At 47.5% G+C, this 25,339-nt stretch overlaps 1 protein-coding gene across 1 annotated transcript in view; it reads left to right on the top strand.

Moving 5' to 3' along the window:
• FDXR (ferredoxin reductase) overlaps window positions 1-23,631 on the top strand; it is a 418,834-nt gene extending 395,203 nt beyond the window's left edge. Inside the window, exons 11-12 of the mRNA XM_086930805.1 lie at window positions 22,335-22,508; window positions 22,917-23,631. Of these exons, the coding sequence (XP_086786931.1) occupies window positions 22,335-22,508; window positions 22,917-23,047 (305 nt within the window). The 3' untranslated portion in view covers window positions 23,048-23,631. The remainder of the gene's footprint in view (window positions 1-22,334; window positions 22,509-22,916) is intronic.
• The last annotated feature ends 1,708 nt before the right edge of the window (window positions 23,632-25,339 follow it).

A 25,339-nucleotide genomic window follows, 5' to 3' on the forward strand; every position in this document is an offset into this window, starting at 1 on the left:
CAGCCAAGGAACTGGGTCCGTTACACTTCCAGAACTCCAAAATTTTGGTCTTCCCAGATTACTCCAGAGAGGTGCAGACTGAACGCCAGTCTTATGACGAGGTCAAGGAAAAACTCAGGGCCATGGACCTCCGATATGGTCTCCTCTTCCCGGCTCGACTTAAGGTGATCTTCCAGGATAAAAAAAATTTCTTTGACACTCCCAGGCGGCATATATCTGGCTTACGGAGGAGCGATCCCTCCTACCTGGTGCGGTCCCCTCCCCTGCCCGAAGAACAACGACGCAGCCTAGCCAGGACACACCCAAGGCACAGCGGCGCCGAACCGGATCGCGAATCGGGCCGTATGCCACCGAAAAAATGCTTTGTAAATCTGTCCCTAGATCCTCCTTCCTGCTTTCATCCTTTTTTGGCTATTTTTAGCCTGTTATAAAAAGAAAATCTCAAAACATGGTTCTTTCAGTGGTAACTTCACCTTCTCCTTGTCCATTTACCTTTGAATTGCTGGATGATCTACTAAGAGCAGGACAATCAATTAATCAATCAATCATAGCATTTGTAAAGCGCACTACTTACCCATGAGGATCTCAAGGCGCTGGGAGTACGAGGTGCTGCTATTGCTCGAAAAGCCAGGTCTTGAGGAGTCTTCTGAAGGTCAGAAGGTCTTGGGTCTTCAGTAGGTGGATGGGGAGGGTGTTTTAGGTCTTGGCGGCGAGGTGGGAGAAAGATCTGCCACTGGAGCTCGCTCTTCGGATGCGGGATTCTAGGGCGAAGTCGGCGGAGCGGGGCTGGCGGGTGGGAGTGTAGAAGCTGAGTCGTCTGTTGAGGTACGCTGGTCCGATGTTGGGAGTGCCTTGTGTGCTTGGGTGAGGAGCTTGAAGGTTACCCTCTTGTTGATGGGGAGCCAGTGCAGGTCTCTCAGGTGGAGTGTGATGTTGCTGCGGGGAGGGATGTCGAGGATCAGGCTTGCAGAGGCGTTATGGATGCATTGAAGCCGTTTCAGGAGTTTGGCCGTGGCTCCTGCATAGAGGGTGTTTCCATAGTCCAACCTGCTGCTGACGAGGGCCTGGGTGACCGTTTTTCTTGTTTCGGTGGGGATCCACTTGTAGATCTGGCGGAGCATGCAGAGGGTGTTGAAGCAGGAGGAAGAGATGGCGTTGACCTGCTTAGTTATGGAGAGGGTGGAGTCGAGGATGACCCCTATGTTGCGTATGTGGCCCCAGTGCGGTCAGCCAACAGGAATCGTCCCAGGCTGAAGGGGTGGGTCAGAGGATGAGGACCTCGATCTTGTCTGAGTTCAGCTTCAGTTGGCGACGGCCTTCATTCCTTTGTGGAGGTTGGTTTTTGGCGGTGTGGGGGTCTTTGGTGAGGGAGAGGATCAGCTGGGTGTCATCGGCGTGAGAGATGATGTTGAGGTCGTGTAGTTGGGCGAAGTGGGCGAGCGGTGCCATGTAGATGTTAAACAGTGTTGGACTGAGGGATGAACCCAGGGGTATGCCGCAGATTATCTCGGTGGCTTCGGAGTGGAAGGGGGGAGGCGGACGCTCTTTGTTCTGCCAGGGAGGCAAGAGGTGGTCCAGTCCAGGCCTTCTCTTGGATCCCGGCGTGTGCGTAGTGTGCAGTGCTGGACTGTGTCAAAGGCGGCCGACAGGTCCAGGAGAATGAGGGCCGCGGTTTCTCCGTTGCCTAGCAGGGTCCTGATGTCATCGGTGGTAGGGATGAGGGCAATTTTGGTGCTGCGGAACCCGGACTGGGATGGGTCCAGGATGCTGTTCTCCTCGAGGTAGCGGGTAAGTTGTTTGTTGATGATTTTCTCGATGACCGTCGCCGGGAACGGGAGCAGGGAGATGGGCCGGAAGTCATTGGGGTCCGCCTTGGGTTTCTTGAGTAAGGCGTTGATCTCGGCATAGTTCCAGCTCTCCGGGAAGGTTGCTGTCTCAAAGGAAATGTTGATGGCTTTCCGGAGACTGGGTGCGATGGCGGTGCTTGCTGGCTTTGTTGAAGATGTGGTGTGGGCATGGGTCTGATGGAGATCCGGAGTGGATGGTGTTCATGATCTTGATGGTGTCGTCGTCATTAATGTTGGTCCAGGAGAGCAGGTGGTAAGTGCGGATGGTGGTCGTGGGGGTGGAGGTCTCAGTGGTTGTCGGGCGGTCGTGGCGTTGAAGCTGTCGTGGATATCTGCGATCTTGCGATAGAAGAAGGTGGCCAGCGAGTCGCACAGGTCTTGCAAAGGTGGGATGTTGTTGGTGGTGTAGCTGGTGTTGGAGAGTTCCTCCACGATGTTGAAGAGCTCTTTGCTGTTGTGTGCGTTGTCTAGGCGGTCTTTGAAGGAAGCCCTTTTGGCAGCTCTGATGAGGTGATGGTGTCTGCGGGTGGCGTTCTTGTGGGCTGCATAGCTGTCCGGTGTTCGTTCCCGGAGCCAGTTCTTCTCTAGCTTCCGGCACGTTTGCTTGGAGGCCTGGAGGTCTTCAGTAAACCAGCTGGCTTTCTTGCTAGTGTGGCTGTTGGAGGGTTTCTTGAACGGGGCGAGGGTGTTGGTGCAGTCGTCGATCCACTGTCTAAGGTTGCGGGCGGCGGTGTCGGGGTCAGTCGGGTCGGCGGGTGGGCTCTGGGCGAGGGTGGTGGGTAGCTGGTCTTCGGTGACTTTGCTCCAACAGCGGCGAGGCATCTGTTGGGTGCGGTGATGCTTGGTGGGTTTCCAGAAGGTGAAGTGGATGCACTGATGGTCGGTCCAGTGGAGTTCGGTGGTGTGGTTGAAGGAGACGTGGGGGCTTGCGGACAAGATGGGGTCAAGCATGTGGCCGGCGGAGTGGGTGGGTGTTGTGACGAGTTGTCTGAGTCCGAGGTTGGCTAGGTTGTCGATTAGGGTGGTGGAGTTGGTGTTGTTGTTGTTCTTGAGGTGGAAGTTCAGGTCCCTGAGGAGGATGTAGTCTGTGGAGGCGAGGGCGTGTGTGCTGACTAAGTCGGCGATAGAGTCGCTGAACTGTGGTCAGGGTCCGGGGGGTCTGTAGACGAGGGTTCCTCTGAGGGTGGTGTTGGGGTCGGTGTGGATCTGAAGTGCAGGTGTTCGGCGGTGCAGCGGGTGTCGTCGGTGTTGGTCGAGACTCTGGGAGTGTTCCTTTGGACGATGGCGATTCCTTCTCCTACTCCGTTGGTGCGGTCCCTGCGGGTGATCTTGTTAGCCTTCCGGGATGGCTATGGCGATGTCGGGTGGTGAGGAGAGGTTCAGCCAGGTCTCCGTCAGGAAGGTGACGTCTGGGATGGTTGAGTCGAGTAGGTCCCAGAGCGGCGAGGGAACAGAAGGCAACAAGCATTTACAATGCAATGGTTTTGCCTTTGTTAAAGTTAGAGCTATTGGCATTGCTCTTGACATTATTTTTATTTATGTGTTTTTTTAAAACATAAATAAATGGCATTGTCATTTACAATGCAACTAGCTTTATCTCTCGCAAATGACACACACAAACACCCACAGAGAGCCCACCCACACACACACAGAGCCCCCCCACACACACACACAGAGCCCCCCACACACACACCCACACAGAGCCCCCCACACACACAGCCACACAAAGCCCCCACACACACACACCCACACAGAGCCCTCCACACACACCCACACAGAGCCCCCCCACACACTGCGACCCCCCCCACACACACTGCAAGCCCTACACACTGCGACCCCCATTTCAATAGATGTGTGATGCTTACCTGGTACTAAATTGGTCCCTGCATGGCTGAAAGGTTGAAATGGTGTAGGAGGCAAGGGGACAAATGTGAGCATGGAGAGAAAGGAGTATAAGTTTGAGATTAGTGACTGGGTGAAAATAAAATCAGGAAGGACACAGGGTGGTCTTTTCAAATTAGATGGCCTATTTCAGGTAGAAAATGTCAGTAGGTTCTTTGTGTTCTTGAGGGGGGATAGGTCCAACCGGCACCATAATCGGACGTTTAATGTTTATACCCATTCACAACAGGCAACTAGGCAGGATGGTCGTCTCAGAGCCCAATCAGCAGTGAAGCAACAAGGTCCCTAAACCTCCGTAAAAGCATGTGAAACACTGAGGGGCCCTCCTCACCATACACAGGGCTGAATCTGCACTCTGAATCTGCACTCTGAATCTGCACTCTGCACTCTGAATCTGCACTCTGCACTCTGAATCTGCACTCTGAATCTTGAATCTGCACTCTGAATCTTGAATCTGCACTCTGAATCTGCACTCTGCACTCTGAATCTGCACTCTGAATCTTGAATCTGCACTCTGAATCTGCACTCTGCACTCTGAATCTCCACTCTGCACTCTGAATCTGCACTCTGCACCCTGAATCTGCACTCTGAATCTCCACTCTGCACTCTGAATCTGCACTCTGAATCTCCACTCTGCACTCTGAATCTGCACTCTGAATCTCCACTCTGCACTCTGAATCTGCACTCTGAATCTCCACTCTGCACTCTGAATCTCCACTCTGCACTCTGAATCTCCACTCTGCACTCTGAATCTGCACTCTGCACCCTGAATCTGCACTCTGAATCTCCACTCTGCACTCTGAATCTGCACTCTGAATCTCCACTCTGCACTCTGAATCTGCACTCTGAATCTCCACTCTGCACTCTGAATCTGCACTCTGAATCTCCTCTCTGCACTCTGAATCTGCACTCTGAATCTCCACTCTGCACTCTGAATCTGCACTCTGAATCTCCACTCTGCACTCTGAATCTGCACTCTGAATCTCCACTCTGCACTCTGAATCTCCACTCTGAATCTCCACTCTGCACTCTGAATCTGCACTCTGAATCTCCACTCTGCACTCTGAATCTGCACTCTGAATCTCCACTCTGCACTCTGAATCTGCACTCTGAATCTGCACTCTGCACTCTGAACTCTGAATCTCCACTCTGCACTCTGAATCTGCACTCTGAATCTCCTCTCTGCACTCTGAATCTGCACTCTGAATCTGCACTCTGCACTCTGAACTCTGAATCTCCACTCTGCACTCTGAATCTGCACTCTGAATCTCCTCTCTGCACTCTGAATCTGCACTCTGAATCTCCACTCTGCACTCTGAATCTGCACTCTGAATCTCCACTCTGCACTCTGAATCTGCACTCTGAATCTCCACTCTGCACTCTGAATCTGCACTCTGAATCTGCACTCTGAATCTCCACTCTGCACTCTGAATCTCCACTCTGCACTCTGAATCTCCACTCTGCACTCTGAATCTGCACTCTGCACTCTGCACTCTGAACTCTGAATCTCCACTCTGCACTCTGAATCTGCACTCTGAATCTCCACTCTCCACTCTGCACTCTGAATCTGCACTATGAATCTCCACTCTGCACTCTGAATCTCCACTCTGCACTCTGAATCTCCACTCTGCACTCTGAATCTGCACTCTGCACTCTGAACTCTGAATCTCCACTCTGCACTCTGAATATGCACTCTGAATCTCCACTCTCCACTCTGCACTCTGAATCTGCACTCTGAATCTCCACTCTGCACTCTGAATCTGCACTCTGCACTCTGAATCTGCACTCTGAATCTGCACTCTGAATCTGCACTCTGAATCTCCACTCTGCACTCTGAATCTGCACTCTGAATCTGCACTCTGAATCTGCACTCTGAATCTCCACTCTGCACTCTGAATCTGCACTCTGAATCTGCAATCTGAATCTCCACTCTGCACTCTGAATCTGCACTCTGAATCTCCACTCTGCACTCTGAATCTGCACTCTGCACTCTGAATCTTGAATCTGCACTCTGAATCTGCACTCTGAATCTGCACTCTGAATCTGCACTCTGAACTCTGAATCTCCACTCTGCACTCTGAATCTGCACTCTGAATCTGCACTCTGAATCTGCACTCTGAACTCTGAATCTCCACTCTGCACTCTGAATCTGCACTCTGAATCTCCACTCTGCACTCTGAATCTGCACTCTGCACTCTGAATCTGCACTCTGAACTCTGAATCTCCACTCTGTACTCTGAATCTGCACTCTGAATCTCCACTCTGCACTCTGAATCTGCACTCTGAATCTCCACTCTGCACTCTGAATCTGCACTCTGCACTCTGAATCTGCACTCTGAACTCTGAATCTCCACTCTGCACTCTGAATCTGCACTCTGAATCTCCACTCTGCACTCTGAATCTGCACTCTGAATCTCCACTCTGCACTCTGAATCTGCACTCTGAATCTGCACTCTGAATCTCCACTCTGCACTCTGAATCTCCACTCTGAATCTCCACTCTGCACTCTGAATCTGCACTCTGAATCTCCACTCTGCACTCTGAATCTGCACTCTGCACTCTGAATCTGCACTCTGAATCTGCACTCTGAATCTGCACTCTGAATCTGCACTCTGAATCTGCACTCTGAATCAGCACTCTGCATCTGCACTCTGAATCTGCACTCTGAATCTGCACTCTGCATCTGCACTCTGAATCTGCACTCTGCACTCTGAATCTGCACTCTGAATCTGCACTCTGAATCTGCACTCTGAATCTGCACTCTGAATCTCCACTCTGAATCTCCACTCTGCACTCTGAATCTGCACTCTGAATCTGCACTCTGAATCTCCACTCTCCACTCTGAATCTGCACTCTGCACTCTGCACTCTGAATCTGCTCTCTGAATCTGCACTCTGAATCTGCACTCTGAATCTGCACTCTGCATCTGCACTCTGAATCTGCACTCTGCACTCTGAATCTGAACTCTGAATCTGCACTCTGAATCTGCACTCTGAATCTGCACTCTGCACGCTGAATCTCCACCCTGAATCTGCACTCTGAATCTGCACTCTGAATCTGCACTCTGAATCTTGAATCTGCCCTCTGAATCTTGAACCTGCCCTCTGAATCTTGAACCTGCACTCTGAATCTTGAACCTGCACTCTGAATCTACACTCTGCACTCTGAATCTGCACTCTGAATCTGCACTCTGCACTCTGAATCTGCACTCTGAATCTGCACTCTGCACTCTGAATCTGCACTTTGAATCTGCACTCTGAATCTTGAATCTGCCCTCTGAATCTTGAACCTGCACTCTGAATCTGCACTCTGCACTCTGAATCTGCACTCTGAATCTGCACTCTGAATCTGCACTCTGCACTCTGAATCTGCACTCTGCACTCTGAATCTGCACTCTGAATCTGCACTCTGCACTCTGAATCTGCACTCTGAATCTGCACTCTGCACTCTGAATCTGCACTCTGAATCTGCACTCTGAATCTGCACTCTGAACTCTGAATCTGCACTCTGAATCTGCACTCTGAATCTCCACTCTGCACTCTGAATCTGCACTCTGAATCTTCACTCTGCACTTTGAATCTGCACTCTGAATCTCCACTCTGCACTCTGAATCTGCACTCTGCACTCTGCACTCTGAATCTGCACTCTGCATCTGCACTCTGCATCTGCACTCTGAATCTGCACTCTGCATCTGCACTCTGCACTCTGAATCTGCACTCTGAATCTGCACTCTGAATCTGCACTCTGAATCTGCACTCTGAATCTGCACTCTGCACTCTGATTCTGCACTCTGCACTCTGAATCTGCACTCTGCACTCTGAATCTGCACTCTGCACTCTGAATCTGCACGCTGCACTCTGAATCTGCACTCTGCACTCTGAATCTGCACTCTGAATCTGCACTCTGAATCTGCACTCTGAATCTGCACTCTGAATCTGCACTCTGAATCTGCACTCTCAATCTGCAGTCTCAATCTGCACTCTGACTCTAAATCTGCACACTCTGACTCTAAATCTGCACTCTGACTCTGAATCTGCACTCTGCACTCTGAATCTGCACGCCTTAAAATCCACTCTCGGTTCCTTTGTTTGCCTGATGTTCGTTACGAAATTTTATTAAAAGGTGAGCAGGAAGTTTCAAAGTGCGACAGCATAAACATTTTTTTTAAATATCAGCTTACGATTCCTACCTTATTTGGAAGTTTATCTACTTGAAATATTCCCTTTGTTCTGTAGTAAGCAGACCTTTTTATTCCTCGTGTTAATACGCATGCAATGTTTGTCAATGCCCTTCGGGTCAGGCAGTGTTCAGTAGCACAATATTGCTGCCTCGTGGCCTTTCGCTGCCGCGGGAAGTGCACAATTAGGCGATGCTGTGATCCCGGGTGCACTTTTCTGGTCGGAAAGTGGAAAGTTAGTGGTTTCACAGTGGGGGTCGGTGCCCTATAATAGGTAACACATGGGAAGCTCTAAATAAATAACTTCATCTAATGAGGCTGTCATTAAATAAAAAAAAGAAGCATGCTCGCCGCTGGGACATTTATCACCGCACAAATTAGTCTGTTTTCGCCTCATAAAAATAAAGAAAAACCAGCGTGAATTCGGTATACTTTACTCCCATGAAATAAAACACATCCAGCAAAGGACCTAACTCTAAAACGGATATTCACATATATGTACATCATTTCAGTCCTTTTTAATGTCCACAACGCTAAAACGTATAAAATAAACAAGCTTATAGTAACAATGAAAATGCTGCATCGGAAGGCGGGTGCCGGCAATGCCGGACCAGATTCGGGGGCGTTCCCGGCTTTTGGCTGACGTCACGTGACGTAGCCAAAAGCCAAAAATTCTCGGGAACGCCCCCGAATCTGGTCCGGCATTGATGGACAGGCCTGTCTTCCAATGGCTAGCCTCCATTTATGGAGCTAGCCAATGAAAGACGGAGGCCGTTCCTGTCTCCCGTATACATCTCAATAGGTTTTTGCCTGCGCGAAAAAGATGCGCAGAGCGCATCTTTTCGCCAGTCAAAACCTAAAAAGGGCACATGGCACAGACTACACAGACACAAATTAGCAATAAACAGAGGGGGAGAGAAAAAACGAAACAATTAGAGAGAAAAACAGAAGCAGTACAGTACAAGCAAAATCAACAAAAGAAAAACAATGCAATCAAAGCAAACCTACGGCCAACCACTGTCCACCATTGGGCCAACCACTGTCCACCATTGATGAGGCGCAGGTGGAGGCCTGCGGGTGGAGTAGGGGCTCGAACCTGCAGCAGTGGCAGCAACAGGGGGCACAGGAACAACAGGTGGTGCTGTTTCGGCGTGGGGAGCGACCTGCCTGAAGCAGGGACAAGGCACACCCTTTTCCTAGGGTAATCAGTCACGTTTTATAAATACAAAAAGTAAGCAAATGCCCTGAAAACTATACAGCCACCTAAAGCTCAGTAATGGGCAGACATACACCTGAAAAGAACAAGACCAATAGCAATGTCCCACACAGATACATACCACGATCCAGCTGAATACTTCTAATTCAGTCCATCAGTAAACAATAAACCAAACTACCCCCACCTAGCTGATTACCAGACAATAGGACTCACCCTCATAACAGTTCAAAGTACAGTCGATTTCACTTTGAAGAGACTACTTTGACTGCAGTCAATGACGGTTTTACTGTATGTTGGGGAATTAGTATAATACCCTTTATAAAAGCTTGCAGAAAACCTCTATTTTTTTTATATATGAAAAAAGAGGTAGTCAGTTAGATGAAATATTAAGTCTCAAACTGGTAAGCAATGTCGGGTTCAGAGATAAAACTTTTGTAGCAATTAACAATGTTTCAACATTCATACTTCTTTGTGGGCTTCCTGCTGGGAGATACAGCAGTAAACTTCAAGAAGATTTCCAAAATGAAAGAATTACAGAAAAGTTTATTGCATAACTTATATTAAAAATCCCATGCCATAGATATTAAAACAACCTAATGAATTCTATTAATTTATAAAATGATATTATCAATCATCAACCACCAATTAAAATTCCTATGCATAACATTCAAATTAAAACGCCTAATAAAAAATAGTCAAACCAGGCCTTTAAACGCAACTCTACCAATGAAAAATATTTAGTTAAACACCCAATGAATTTGCTAGAGCTCCGGCAAAAAACAACTGCGCAACATCTTTAAGTCCTTGTAATTACAGAATAAAAAATGTATTTTTAATCCAACATTAATCCAAAGAGAATCCATATTGATTGTTATCAATTAGCGAACGTTTATGGGTTTGCTGGGTGCTGTGATCCTATTGATAAGATATATGAAGATTTCTACTATGGTTTCACGGACTTTGGACTGTTGGATGCGAGTTTCAGCTCATTAGGAATCTTATGGAAAAAAGCCAGTTCCCTTCACGTCAGCTACACTGCTGAGTGTATGCTGCTGATAAGCTGACCCTTCAGCCCTTGCTGGTTTTGGTTTTTGCTTCTCGTTCCCACCAAACCAGGGGTCGATCTGGTAACTTCTTGCCTCCACAGATTTTGAGCTTCAGAAAAGTTTGTGTGCAGGTACTTTTGGTCCTAATATTTATGGAGAAGTTCAGAAAAACCCACCCACCCACTCCAAACTATGAACAAGCATTTACAATGCAATGGTTTTGCCTTTGTTAAAGTTAGAGCTATTGGCATTGCTCTTGACATTTTTTTTTTTTTTAACATACATAAATGGCATTGTCATTTACAATAGCAGGGCAGGGCACGGGGAAGGGGGGCGAGGAGAGACAAAGGAGAGTTGCGGGCTCAGGGAAGGGGGGGCGAGGAGAGACGAAGGAGAGCTGCGGGCTCTTGTTGTAATGTTGCATGGATGAGTTGGTGCATGCATGGGTGCATGCATGGATGGGTGTATGGATGGGTGTATGGATAGATGCATGGATGGGTGGATGGGTAGATGCATATATACAGCCAATCCCTCAACAATTTATGCAATTCACCAACCCATCCAACCAACAACCCATCCATGCATCCACCCATACATCCATGCATCATGCATACATCCATCCATCATGCATCCATCCACCCACTGCGTCCCACTCCGACCCCTCTAAATATAACTCATTTTTTCTCTATATAGAGATGACTGTATTCACTAGTATATGCAGTAGACCTTTCTACTCTAACATTCCTATGTGACTCTTGCAGTACATCTATTCATATCCCTTCCATATGTATATAGAAATATAACGAGAATCAACAGTCTCTTCTTTGTGTGACTACATCTAGTACATTTCAATTGTTTTCTTGTTTGTATCTTTTACTTAACGCATGTAAATCAAAGTCCTTAGGTTTGGCAACTGTTTCTTATGTAAAGCGCTGTGACACCTTCGGGTAAAGTTCGCGCTACATAAAATCACATTAAATAAAACTTTACCCCACAAATCCAACCATCCATTTGTGCCTAGGCTTACATTTTACGGCCTCTAAGCACACAGAGAAGGGACAGTTTAGTAAGTCGAGGCGTTGTAGGGTGCATGGCAGGGGACAGTTTTAGGCGCCAAGGGAGGGTAGAGAGCAGAGTCAGAGTACTTCACGGAGGTAGGGGGCAGTTTTTTATGGTTCAGGGCAGGGGGCTGCGGTACTTTTTGGAGCATGGCCTTATTTTAAAGGGCTCAGTTCAGGTGGAGGAACGGCACAAAACACCAGGCAGACAGAGGGCAGAAGGATACAAAAACGAGGGGAAACAATTCACAGCATCACTCAGCACCACCACAGCATGACTCAGGGGCACCACAACCTCACTATGCGTTACCACAGCATCACTCGGCGCCACCACAGCATCAATCTGTGCAACCATTCAACAACTGGATCAAATATGTTCTCTAAATGTTTCAAGCTTTATTACAAATGTCAATATGTTAATATTTCACTTCTGTTCTTGGATTTTCGTCACAATAAAATACATTGAACATCTTTCTGAAGGCCCTAACGGATTATATTGTGTGGCGGGTTGGCAGGCCCAGCCCTGCGCCGTGTCACCTTTGTCATCATGACCGTGAGACTATGGCAAACAGAAGAGGAGTTCTGTCACCGCATCCGAGAAAAAACAAAGCAAACCTCAACTCCAAAACAAGGTCTCCCTCCCTCCCCCCCCTCTGGGGCCCGAAACGCATCTGAACCACTGCATCCCACGGGCGGCGGCCAATCAACGGCAATGTCCACTCTCGAGCGCCATGACCGGGGCTAAAATGCAGCGCTGAATGAGCGACCGATTGAGCTATCAAACCACATAGATTACAATACATACGGTGTATGTATACACACACAAACACACACTTAAGAGACATAAGTAACGCAATAATACCGCAATACAAGACACCAACAGTGAGTGAACGTTGAGTTTTTTAATGACATTATCAAACAAAGGTCACCATCTGGGCACCACGACCAATCCCTGAACATATGATAATGTAACACTAGCAACAGACAGAGCTGCTATTGATCTGACGGGCACACATCCCAGATTCAGTGTGCATGAAGCAGTCACAATATTTTTAGTCTAGACGTCTGACACAATTGGCACCCTGAGCAGCATTTCCTTTTGATGCCCTGCCACTATCAATCTTAAATTTGTGCCCCCCTCACTCATCTCCAGCCTGCATAGGCAGACACAATTCTTAACAGGGGTACATGAAGAGAAAACACACAGCTGCTAAAATGAGTGAAAAGAAATCAAATTTTGCAAATCCTCCAGTTGGGCTTCCGACAAGACAGAGGCACTGAATCCTTTTTAGCAAGTACATTATCATCTAACCACCCGCCATTAATGCCAGGCCACCATCTCAAGGATTCTCAGCAACCTATGCAGTAGGCCACGCCATTCTGCTAAAGAGGCTTTAGGTCTGGGGAGGGGAGCTACGTATGGCCTATGAGTAGATTCAACACTTCCTCCTCAACTGCAGCCAGAAATCTTGAATTAGATCAACAGAAATATGTTCTCAGAGTTTCACAGGGAGTACAACAGGTGCCTTCCCTCTCACCTCTGCCCTTTAATGGCTACACCCACCCCAGGCTCAAATATCAGAACAACATCAGATGCTCTTGCAAATGTCTGATGACACCCAAGCACATCTACTTGAAGAACAGAGAGGCGGGTTCTGCTGAATACCTTGATTACACCCACCACTGGATGAGGGAGAGATTGCTCCGCTTGTAAAAATGTGTAGACTGTAGCGCAAGTTCTGGGAATTGGTGTCGCCAAATCATTCCTGTTAGACTTGCTTGCATCCTTGGGGCCTGGGTCCAGCTGACCTACAGGGCAAACTGGCAGTGCCAGAAGAACTGGTCCGACAAGTCAGTGTGTGAGCTGGCTGTTTGTGGGCCTTTTTTATGGCCTGGCGAGCCTGGCTTTACTGTTAATTTGACAACTTTTCCCACAAACATTGCCCGCAGCGAGTACACATGCATGCAGTCTCCCATCCATTGCGAAACATCCACACAGCTGCCCTTCACAAGTTAAAAACTGCCGCGATCATCAAATGGGGTGGCGTATTTTCTGCCCCAGTCAGACACAACCATGCACAGGGTAAAAGACACAGGAATCACTTGTGTTCCTATTTTTGACACAGGTGAAGGCTCCTGTGGCAGAGCTCGGAGCAGTGCGCTGCATTCGGCACCAGCCTCATTACAACATGTTCACACTCACTCAGTGCACCTCTTGGTTAGAATGCGGGGAGCGGCACACACACACTGAGTATGTTTGGAATTAGTGCATTATTTACATGTAACATGGTTTCTAATATTCAGATAGTTATTTATCTCCAAGTCTGGACACTGGTATGAGGGGCCTTTGGAAATGCATGCTTTCGTCTAGAAAACCCAAGATCTGCTGACAAAGACATCTAACTTATAAAAGATCTCAGAGTGCCCTTTTTGGCAAAACAGGCTAGAGTGAAACCACAATGCCACTCACCCGAGTGCCAGGATGAATGAAAAGCGAAACTGATGGCAACGCAAAACTAGAACAATGACCGCAGGACATGGGTGCAGTTTGTTTACCACCCCCTCCATCCTTCACGTCCGTCTCTCTTCCCATACCACATGTGACGTGTTGGAAGGACGCATGCCAGGGAAGCTTTCACAGCTACGGTCTGTGCAGCGTGTGAGTAAAGTATGCACTGGTACTGCGAAGGAATCACACGGTGAAAAGTTTGGGGATTTTTGAGTGGAACGGTGCGTGTATGTGTATGCTGTGCTCACCAATGACGCATGTATGGTATGTCAATAACATGCCATGGGGGAAGCTTGCTTTGATCCTGTTTAAGCAGAACGGTGTCTATTAGTTACTAAAACTGGAAGGTGGAGCTTTTCATTGCTCAAAAGGGTACATTTTCTGATATATATAATGGTCGCTCGGTTTTACTCACAGAAAAGTGTCCCGCATTTGGTAGTTGAACGTCACAGAATAAAACCTTGGCAGCTTTAGGATGTAAAGTGTTGGGGATTCCAGTGCCGCGCCTGCCTCGGGTGCCCTAAAGCCTAGCTCTGGATTCTGATGCAAGGTCCCGAATGTGGCATCAAGCGGCCACAAACTGCTGTTCTGTGAAGAAGTAGAACACGGAAAGAGGCTGGCTGGACACAATAAGCATTGGCGCCTGGGCAAGGGGGTAATGAAGACTCGCTTTCCCACAGCAAAAACAAGCGCAGGAGGGGGCTTCCCTGTCCACGCTGAGAATAAACCACAGGGCAGCGCACTCGGACCCTTTCCCCAGACACAACAACACCGCCGCCCGGCGAGGGCTCCAGGCGCAGAGCGGCATGGGAATGGCAAGTGGACTATACCAATCCTTGTGGGGTGAAGCGGGGGAGCGGGGTTCAATGTACACATGGCCTTTAAAAGCACGAAGGGTTGCCACTGAATCACAAATAAGCATTTTTGTGTTCCAGATTACATTAGCAGCGCCTTAAAACGTAGCTGCATCGTTATGAGTGGGACCACCCACCTCTCACAATAAGTCGCGAAAGTGCCCCAGCCCCTACTAAAGTCAGCAAAAACGCAAGTGCGGCAAAGAGGGGTTAATGGTTAATGCATCTCAGCCACAGCGAGGAGCCGAGCAGAGGGGGCATAGCGTCTCCCCGGCCGGGCTTGCTGTTTAGAACTTGGCAGCTAAATGTTTTCTGTAGAGGTTCTGGTGGGTGTTGACATGACATCTTGTTTCCAGTCCTAGGCTTACATAAAAACCAGTGCATTCTGGGAATTGTGGTCTTGTGTGCTCCAAAGCAACTGACGCCCCTCAGCGACATGGCGCTGCTACATGCACCTTTACCCATCACAGGGTCCCCCTCTGCCTGGGCCAGTGCAGCCCGCCCACCGTGGTGTTGACAACCCCCCACTGCCTGCTGGGGTGTCGGCGGGACCCAGGCTTCCCGCAGTGAACAGACCCTTCCCTTCTCTCGGCGATAAGGCTGCCTCGGTGCGCATGTGTTATGGAAACTCCGGTGCGCGAGGCCCCTGCTGTCAAGGAGACACCCCTGAGCCCCAAGGTAAGCAGCCCCTGGGTCCTGCTTCTGCAGAGGCTGCTCGACCATTAGTAGGCACGGACCCCTTGGGACCCGTCACAGGCAACGGGCCCTTCCACACACCTCCCGTTCATCAGCGTACCGCAGCGCAACCACACCCTCGTCACAGGAATTCATTTCACATCACCACTGACGAATCCGGAGTCCCAACCAAAGTCATCACCCTTAGTTCTACAGTCACCTCACCCCTACTGCACACGTGCTGCACTGTGTGCACAACGTGCTTCAGCACCTTAACTCCCCTCACTCAACACGGGCAGCTACAAGTCACCACTATCACGGACTGTCTAGACACCCGCCGAAGTGACTTCCAGAATTACTTGATGCCTCTGGGACGGTGTCCGAACAGCTCACATTTTGCCTCCCGCGTCCCCCGTAATCCCTCACTTTACACAAACCTCGGCAGCGGATTTCGGTTTAACTTAATTGCTTTACAACATTACCACACACCCCTCTTTTCCCACGTCATTGATTTTAATTTTCAGGGCTCACTTTATAACAGTGCACGATGAAAGATTTAACCTTTTAATGACCGCGTTTTTATGTAGCACTCCAAACCGGCCCTGTGCTTTTTCTTAAGAATTGTACTCACAAGAGTGCACCGAGCGGGTACAAGAGAAAGGTTAGTGAGGAAAGGCACGAAGAGCGGGAGGGGGGTCGGGAACGGCCACACACGAGGTAAACGGAGGAGGGGGGGCGGAAAGGCACGAAGAGCGGGAGGGGGGTCGGGAACGGCCACACACTAACAGCGGGAGGGTGAGGGGCGGGAACAGACACACACACACGGACAAAGCAACAAACTAAAAAACAAAGCACTCACCTGGACATCTGGCAGATCTCTTGCTTCCTGCTCTCCACTCCTCCTCCCGATGACGTGGTGGAGGCTCGGCCGGCTGGGCCAATCCCAGCGCGGCCCTGGCTGGAGGCGGACGGCTGCTTCCTTCGGCTGGCCGGCCGGCCTGAGGAGAGGGAGGGAGACGGGCTGCCACGGAGCGGGAGGGAGGGGCTATCGAGCGTCTTTTGTGCAATGTCCCGAGCAGGAAGGCAGAGGCAGGTGCCGGCAATGCCGGACCAGAATCGGGGGCGTTCCCGGCGTCGCGTGACGTCGGCAAAAGCCAAAGAATGTCGGGAACGCCCCCGTGTCTGGTCCGGCATTGACGGACAGGCCCCTCGTCCAATGGCAAGGCTCCATTTACGGAGCCAGCCAATGAATGACGAGGGCCGACCCAAACACACACACACAACTCAAGAGGTTTTTTGGCACATGCGCAAAGCGCATGGCCAGTCAAAACCTAAAAAATGCCATACTGATTTGGTATTGAGAGCCTGCCAAGTTTGCCTGTCTGCTTAATTATGGAAGCAGGATGAATACGTAGTGTGTCCAAGGGCGGTGGCTCTATTAGGACATTGCCCCACTCATACTCCCCCTCCCCCCAATGAATGTGAGCAAACTACTAACATTTATTTGAAAGATTTTTCATTCTGCCCGGGGCAGCTGCATGCCTGTTGCATAATCGAGCGCCTGAGGCTTAGGCGGATCCTAAGCCAGTGCAGGTCTGAGGGAGGTGGGCCTTAAGTTAAGTTTAACATTATTGACAGGCGCAAAATTTGACAGCCAGGGCACATGTAGGGTTGGACAGCTGACTTTCTCCAGCCAACCTGTAATGCCCACTAGAGGCCTCTCAGACACTCCACCTGCACATTAGTGAGCCTGGGCTGACTCAAAGCCACAGCCCCCACTCTCAGTAATGAGCGATGAGGTTGCCTGCACCTAGTCAATCCAAGCGTTTCTGGATTGACTTAGAGGCGTGGTGGTTTGGTTACCAGACAGGGCCCCTGCTCTAGTGCAGACTGTGTGTGCATGTGACGCGAGGCAGCGCAGTGGTGGGAGGAGGCTGTTCTCCCTCTCCCTCATACTCTCTCTCCCTCTCCCTCCTCTTCGTGTGACACCGGGATTGTTGGTTGCTACATCCTATGGCCCGCATTTGAAAAGAGCTTCCACAGCAGGTAATTATCTTTAATAGTTATTTGTTGCTGGTGGCCATGGAAATTACAGTGTCAAAACACCAGCTTGCGTGTATGCTGTAAGACAGGCCACACATGGCTCCTCAGTGTAGGTGGATGGTGTTGGGTCAGACATTGCTTTTGAGGAGCACATCATTGCGATCATGTCCACAGTTACTCTGTAGCGCAAATAAACAAAAAAGCATTAGGCAAAGCTCTGAAGTAGAACAAAGTCGGAGTCAAAAGGAACACAAAGCTGACTCCTCCTACAGCAGACAAAGAGCTTGTGTGAGACCTGTCTGCAACCAAGGCCCAGTCTGGCTGTCCCACCACAAATTTATTTGGACTGTTAACTTTGTAGGTACCTGAAAACTTGTTTTGAATATGCCTTTGCATACTGTATACAGTTTGGATTTCTAAAAGGTTAATTTTGTCTTGCTTCTGTGAGGTAAAAATATTACATAGATTATTAAGCGTGTTGCTTATGAATTTGAGTGTATGTACAAAATGACTGCCACAGTGCAACACGTTTGCTTTCTTTTCAGGACATTTTTTAGCATAACTACAGGAGCGGGGGGAGGGGTTGCTTCTTTCGAATTATCCACGACACATCATTTGGCCCCAATTCTAGGCTATCCCACTGAAGTTGGGTTGTTTCTGTGCTAGATCTACTTGTAGTTCTTAGAAATGGGGTCTGTAGTTGGCAGAGGTAGGTACCTTTGTCCAAATAGGGACCCTTCTTCCTAGTCCGGGTAAGGGGGATACACTTCTAAAATAACCCCTGCTCACCCTCTTGGTAGCTTGGCATGAGCAGACAGGCTTATCGCAGAGGCAGAGTGTAAAGCATGTGTGAACACATACAGTTATACAGTGAAAACGCTACAGTTGGACGCCACACCAGTTTAGAAAAATAAGTAATCTTTAGCCAAACCAAACAAGACCAAAATTAAAACAACCCACAATACCGTAATAAAAATATGACTTTCAAACGGTAGAAATAGTTCACTTCAAAGCAAATTGCAGATGCAACACTTTTCACACAAAGTACCTTGGATGCATCGCGCACACAAACAAAAAGGGTCACTGGGAAGGTGATGTGTTGGTTCCTTACACTCAGGGAAGGTGATGCATCGGTTCCTTGCTCTGGGGGAGGTGATGCTTTGGTTCCTTACTGCGGCGCAGAGGAGGTGATGCTTCTGTTCCTTACCGAAGAGAAGGTGATGTGTCGGTTTCTTATTGCGTGGGGCGGTGATGCGTTGGTTTCTTACTGCGTCCACCAACGATGCGACAGACCTGGCGCTTCAACGCGATGCGACAATCTGGGACGATGCTTGGGTTCTTGCATCCGCACAACAGGGCTTGCGTCGGAATCGGTGTAGTGATCTCGAACTTCAAGGATTGGTGCATTGATTGCGGCGCGGGCAGGCGTTGCGACGATTTCTTTGGCGATGCGTCGTAAACCGCTGCGGATGCTTCACGCTTCTCGAAGTTGCATTACTTTTACAGCTCCCAGCAGCAAACAGCCTCCAGAGGTCCAAAACAACAGTAGGCACCTCCTAGCAGGTTAGAACTTCCAGCAAGGGACTTCAGGGGAGCTGGTGGGGATGACTTTGTGTCCCTGAGACATCAGCACAGGAGGAAAGTTCAGTTTCAAGCCCTTGGAGAACTTCCTCTAGCAGGGGACACAGCAAACAGCAAAGTCCTTTTTCCTTTCCTTGGCAGAAGGTAGCCACTCCAGGCCAACCCCAGACAGCAAACAGCACAGGGGCAGTATTCCTCCTCAGTTTCTCCAGCTCTTCACCTTTGCAAAGGTTCCACTTGATTCCCAGAAGTGATCAAAAAGTCAGGGGTATGGGCCCCTCTCTTGATACAGTAAACCTCTTTGTTCTCTAGTGCAGAGAAGCGCTTTGCTCATCCAAAACCAGTCTGTCCTCTCTGGTGCAGCTTCCTGGTAGGAGGTGGAGACAGCGTTGTCCTTGGCAGACCAGGCCCATTCAGGTGCGAAAGAAATCTCCCCTACTCTAAATGCTGCCCATGTCTACTCTAAATGCTGCCCAGGTCTATTTAGCCCAGCACTGTCTCACCCTGGCAAGACAGGACATACCTCAACCCCCCAAGTGGCTGTCTGAACAGAATGCACATCCCCAGCTCCTGTCACTCCAAAGCCAGACAGTCAATATACAAACTAGCAATGGCACTCTGGATGGTTAGTCAAGAAAATACCTGCTTTCTAAAAGTGGTATTTTCAAACCCAGAATGTAAAAATTACCCTCACTAAAAGATGCATTTTAACATTCTTACTTCAGGCATATCAAACTTTATTTTCTTATCTTGTTCCCATGAGCAGGAATGCTCATAAGATGTTATGAGCAAACTCCCCATTCTATCCTATGGGGACAGATATCCTTACAATAGTGAAAAACGAAATTGGTAATATTTCACTATCAGGACATGCCACACACATCAGGGCATGTCCTACCTTTCACATACACTGCAACCTGCCCACAGGGGTACTTTGGGCTTAACTTTGGGGTGACTAACATGTATGAAAAGGGACGGTTCGGGCCTGGCAAGTGGGTGCACTGGCCAGGTCGACATGGCAGTACCAAACAGCACACAGGCTCTTCAGTGGCAGGCCTGAGTTACATTTACAGGCTGCTAATGTGGTTTACAGACCTGGGCACACACAGTGCACTGCACTAAGGACTGACTAGTAAATGACAAAGGGAGCACTTGCACTTTGCAACTGAACAGCAGTGGCAAAGTGCTCAAAGCATCGATACCAGCAAAACAAAGTCTAACACACAGCAAAACCACAGGAGGCCACAGGAGGTAAAGGCAAAAATACTGGGGAAACCCACGCTCCCGAGCTGCATTCCTGATAAAGTCTGCAAGGGTAAAGCGCTGAAGCAGGCGCGTTGTTGTGCTCGCACAGCACTGCGGGTTTAATAGTTCTGGCTGGTGTCGGCGAAATAACATTATTCGGACGTTTCGACTGAAAACATGTGAATCGAGGAGCGGAAAACATTTCTAAAACACAAGATAGGAAATGGGACGGAAATAAAAATGCTGAAACTGGAACATATCGTGCTAAACTTTCTATTTTGTTGTTTTGCCTAACGTAATTGTTATACTGTATGTTGAGAATGTCATCAATTTTATAAGGCGAATTGCTATAGTTAACAGTTGTGGTGTTTAGGATACCTGGGAACTCCACTATGGATTGGACCATATCTTGAAAAGCATTGGCATAGCCAATGGATCTCGCCTTTGGGACCTTAAAAGTATTTAGTTATGCAGCACAATATCCTTGGTGCAACAACATCATCTGTTGCATGGCTAACCACTTATAAGGTCCCAAAGGCGAGACCTATTGACAATGGCAATGCTTGGTTTTTTTTCTAGTCGCCGTCAGGCCCAGTTGTCATTCAGTCGGTGCCTGCTATAATAGTGCCACTGCGCCACACTGTGCCTTAAGCCCTATGTCACCACAGTGAAGCTGGTCAAGGAAGGAAATAAATATAGTTGCAAGTGTCCTGTGTTAAGTTTCTGACATGTTTTACGCTTTTGGTTTTAGCATGCTGCACAACAAAGAGTGCTGTACAACGCTGATAATTAACTTGCTCAAGTGACATATATCATCCCAGACTGCCTGTACCAATTGCAGCACCAGGTCACGATGCCCTTTGTCTCTATAGGAGGGTCGATAAAACAACTGTTTTACCGATGTAATATTGTCAAAATGTGATTTACATGGGAGCGTGAGGGGAGCCTGCAAGCATTTACAGCCCTCCCTCCTGACTCCTCCAGAGCACTGACCTCAGTCCTGTGTGCTAGCTTTATGGCCTGCATGCAGCCTACATAATAAAGGGCTTGCATTTTACTGCCTGCTTTCAGTAAACCAGTGAGTCTGTCAGGACATAAACTAACCACAAAAAAAACACAGGTCCTGCCTGTTAACAGATTCTAGGGATGGTCCCGGGCTGTATTCTCTTCTAGCGGTGCTATAACAGTTTTTTAAATTGGGGGTGCTGTCATCAATGTTGCGTGCCTGAGTGAAGTCTTAGGGAATATGAAAAATACAAGGGTAACACGTAGCACTGCACAAAGAACAAAAGTTGCACATTTGCAAATGCCAACAACCATTCAGCATGAAAATAGAGTGTAGTGTGTAGCTGGTTGTGCATTAGGGGCACACTGACACAAATATGTTTCTAAAGGTTAGTGCTGTAGCATAGTGCACTGCCATTAACACATTGACCATTTGTTCTTCCTTAACTGCAGGCATATTTTGAACTATTTGTACAGTTTATTAGCATGTATGCACATTTTATTGAGTTAGAAATATGTTTGCGTCCTGCAGCTTTTCTCTTCAAACTTCATGTTATAAATCATTTGTAGGTATATCAAGAAATAAAGAAATCTATGAGTTACTTAGCCTTGTCATCTCAAAGTTTGTTATGAAGTTCTGTGGTTATAATGAGTAAGCAACTACCTACGTCATTATATGAAATCTCTTTATTGATGTCATACCTACACTTTCACAATTGTTTTTTAACCTTCTTTTTCTCAAATATGCTAGAAAATTGCACCATTTGCCCACTCTTTTTTTCAAAATGTTCTCTCTCGCTGAGCTATGATTGCTCGCCACCGGACGCTCATCACAAAGTTTTCCGCCTCCCCACTTTAAAATGCCTCCAGCCACCACTGGGTGTGTCACTGACTGCATTCAGGATACATTACCTTTTCACACTTTCTTTTCTCCTGCCACCTTCGACCTTTCATACTTAATTAAGGTATGTACACCCCAGTTGTTAGGCTTCAGAAAGGTGAGCAGCCTCGAGTGTCTGCAGAGGGACTGCTTTGGCAGTTCGCAAGTGAATACAAAAGTGCAGGTGCTAAACAGTTGAGCTTTCTATTGGGGTGCGTTTTGGGGAAACCTATATCTCAGGGATTTCGAAGAGGAGGAAATAAACCAGATTTTCTTATACTGTCCTTCCTTTGCAGGTCTCTATTGCAGTGGCTGGGTAAAGAGAGGACCCACTGGAGTTATAATAACGACAATGAACGACAGCTATGACACAGCACAGTCTGTCATTGAAGATCTGTGCTCTGGCGTGCTGAACGCCTCGCATCCCAAGCCTGGCTCAGCTTCCACGAAGTCCATCCTGCAAGATAGAGGTTTGTGGTCTCACATTGCCCTGTGTCTGGAGGTGGGGATGGGTAGTGTAAGGAAACCTGCCCCTTTCTTTATAAGTACTCAAGTGAGTGTTACTGTATGCCGTTAGAAATGTCTCTTCATGTCTGCCTCCTCACACCATTTCAGCATTAAGCTGATGGTGCCCCTATTGGTCTCATTTTAGTGTGTCCCAATTTGCATTTCTGAGTTTGACCAGGTATGCTCACTTTTACCTGTGGTGTCCATGTTTCTATACTGTTTCTTTACCCTATATCCTGCATTCATTTATTCTGCATCATTTCGACTTTCAAGCCCAATGTTGCTCATCATATATCTTTAAAATATGTTGTTGATGATGCGTGGTTGCCATTGGTGCTTTTCTGTATCTGAATATGCCCATCTCTCCACAGGGATCCAGCCTGTGTCATTCTCTGACTGGGAGAAGATTAATTCTGTGGAAATGTCACGAGGAAAGGAAGTTGGAAAACCAAGAGAGAAGATTGTAGATCTTGAGGAGATGCTGCAGTTGGCAAAGTCTTGACTTCCCTCCATTTGAAGATCTGTGAGACATGTTGGCAAACAACCTTTCTTAGATAGGAGGTACCAGTCTGGGGGTGGCCAGCACACAATGCAGGGCCTGTAAGATTGAAGAGAACCCAGAGTTCACTTCCGCGTGAGGTCACTTCCTCTAGTGGACTTGATCGGCAGATACTGGGCACCTCAGCTCTGCACGTAGACAATGTTACAGAACCACAGAACATATCCATGGTATGAAGCCAACGAGATGGCTATTGAGATCACTGATGTAATGTTGTAGCTGTAGAGTTAGTCACACCAGTCCAGATATACGATCGAGCACAGTCCAGATCCAATTTAGATTGTCCTGTGCTTGGCTCCATGCACTGTCTTTGTAAGATCAAAGTTCTGGTTCCGTTTTCACTAGGTCTGAATTTAAAACATTTGCAAAAATAACCTTTAAAATCCATCTATAACATCTGCAATCACTGCTTTCAGTCCTTCCATTACAAACACAGAGTAGTTGAAATAGTTGTTTTAACTGTTTTACGTTTTTGTATGCAAATGAAGCAAAGCCATAATAAACTAGGCAAATATGTTAAAAAAAAATTGCCTCTCTTTTTTTAAATTCCAGGTGCTGTATTTTATTGAATAAAAGGGTCTAACAGATCACAAGTATGAATGAAGTATTTGGAGAGAAGATGCCAAATTCATTAACCATGATTCTTTTCTCAAATATAAACTAAACAAAATTATCTCATGGGTTGAAGCCTTTTTAATAGACCGCTTAAAAATATGTATGCCACGACAGCAGCAAATTGTCTGTCGTAAAGTATCAAAGACAAAAGTGGTTCATAAGAATATAAAGAAATATGTTTCATAAGTATAATGTTGTAATTTACTTATTATTTAGTGACACCTATTTTTGGAAACAATTTGCATTTAATTATATTGTTATGCTTTTTCTTTACATATTTTTCTCCTTTACCTCACACCACTTTTTGTTTTGTCGCTTGCTTCTTTTACAAGAGTGAGAAGGGTCATGGGCTTTGTTCTGTCCTGTTTCCCCCTTTGCCCACAGTTTTCTTATTTTGTTTTCCCTTTTTCTCTTGCTTTTATAGCTTAGGGTGGGAAGTCAAGAGAGAAAGTAGTGGTAGCTTCCAATGTTTGCTATTGTTCTTCTACCCCTGTCTGCTTCCATAATCACTTCCGTTGTTTTCTCTGATGGGACAGCTCTCAGTCTTCTTCCTTTGCCCCCGCCATTCCATTTTCAGCTTTTATCCCTGATTAGTCTGCACAGATTGTCTGTTCCCTTTACCGCCACCCATCCTCTCTTCAGCACACATCCCTATTAAACTATGAAAGTATGGTGGCTATCTTAGCATATTTTACTGTGTCTTGCCCCTCTGGTTTCTGGATATGTAGAAGGCATGATCGGAACCTTCACTTGTCCTTCTTCTGTAAAGGTCACAAAAAAGGCACAAGATTAAATATTGTACCTCCAACACTCATTCAAGCTTTTGTTTGGCGAAATACTCCATTATACTCAATGAGTGTCCTTATTACGTTCTCTCCACTGGCTTCCCACTTTTTAATTTGTTTGTGTCTGATTTTTAAACCCTTGCATGGGAAAGGACCATGATATCTTAAAAACAAGTTGCAGCCATATATTCCGGCTCGTCCACTCAGATCCAGTAAGCTATCCTTTCTACGCCCCAAGCGCATTCGTACGGCCAGGCATGGGGGTCGATCTTTCTCTTTTGTGGCCCCCCAAACCATGGAAGCAGTTACCCTTACATCTGCCCTAGTGCTCTGACTTACCCTCTTTTAATGAATCTTTAACAACCGAGCAGTTTGTTTGATCTTTAATGTTCGCATTGAACTGTGACCTTCAGGCTGCTCAGGCGTCGAGAGATCCTCTCTGGGATGATTTGTGCTTCTTTCTATTGAGCAAGTTGGACCACTACTCAGAGACATCTGTTTTACTTCTGGCTGGCTGCCTACGAACAAGTAAAGAAAAGAAAAGTTCCAGCAAATCAAAACATTGTCTTGTGCTGTTCCCGTTCAATTTTGACCTTCTGGGAGTGAAAGATCACCCCAGCAAGCACTTTCTGATATGGCAAAATACAACAAAAGGCAATTGGCTGCTCACTATATTTGACCAAATATATAAATGATGAGGCTTTGAAGTGTGCCACCAACTATTTTGCCCCAGCTAAGCTGACTGGTTCAAGAGGGGCTACTGCTCCAGGCAAAAAATACAAACCAAATAATATCCGAGTCTCAATGGAACAACTGTCTGTTAGTAAAGTAAGGA

The sequence above is a fragment of the Lissotriton vulgaris genome, chromosome 7 (assembly GCF_964263255.1).
Source record: "Lissotriton vulgaris chromosome 7, aLisVul1.2, whole genome shotgun sequence".
Lineage (NCBI taxonomy): Eukaryota > Metazoa > Chordata > Amphibia > Caudata > Salamandridae > Lissotriton > Lissotriton vulgaris.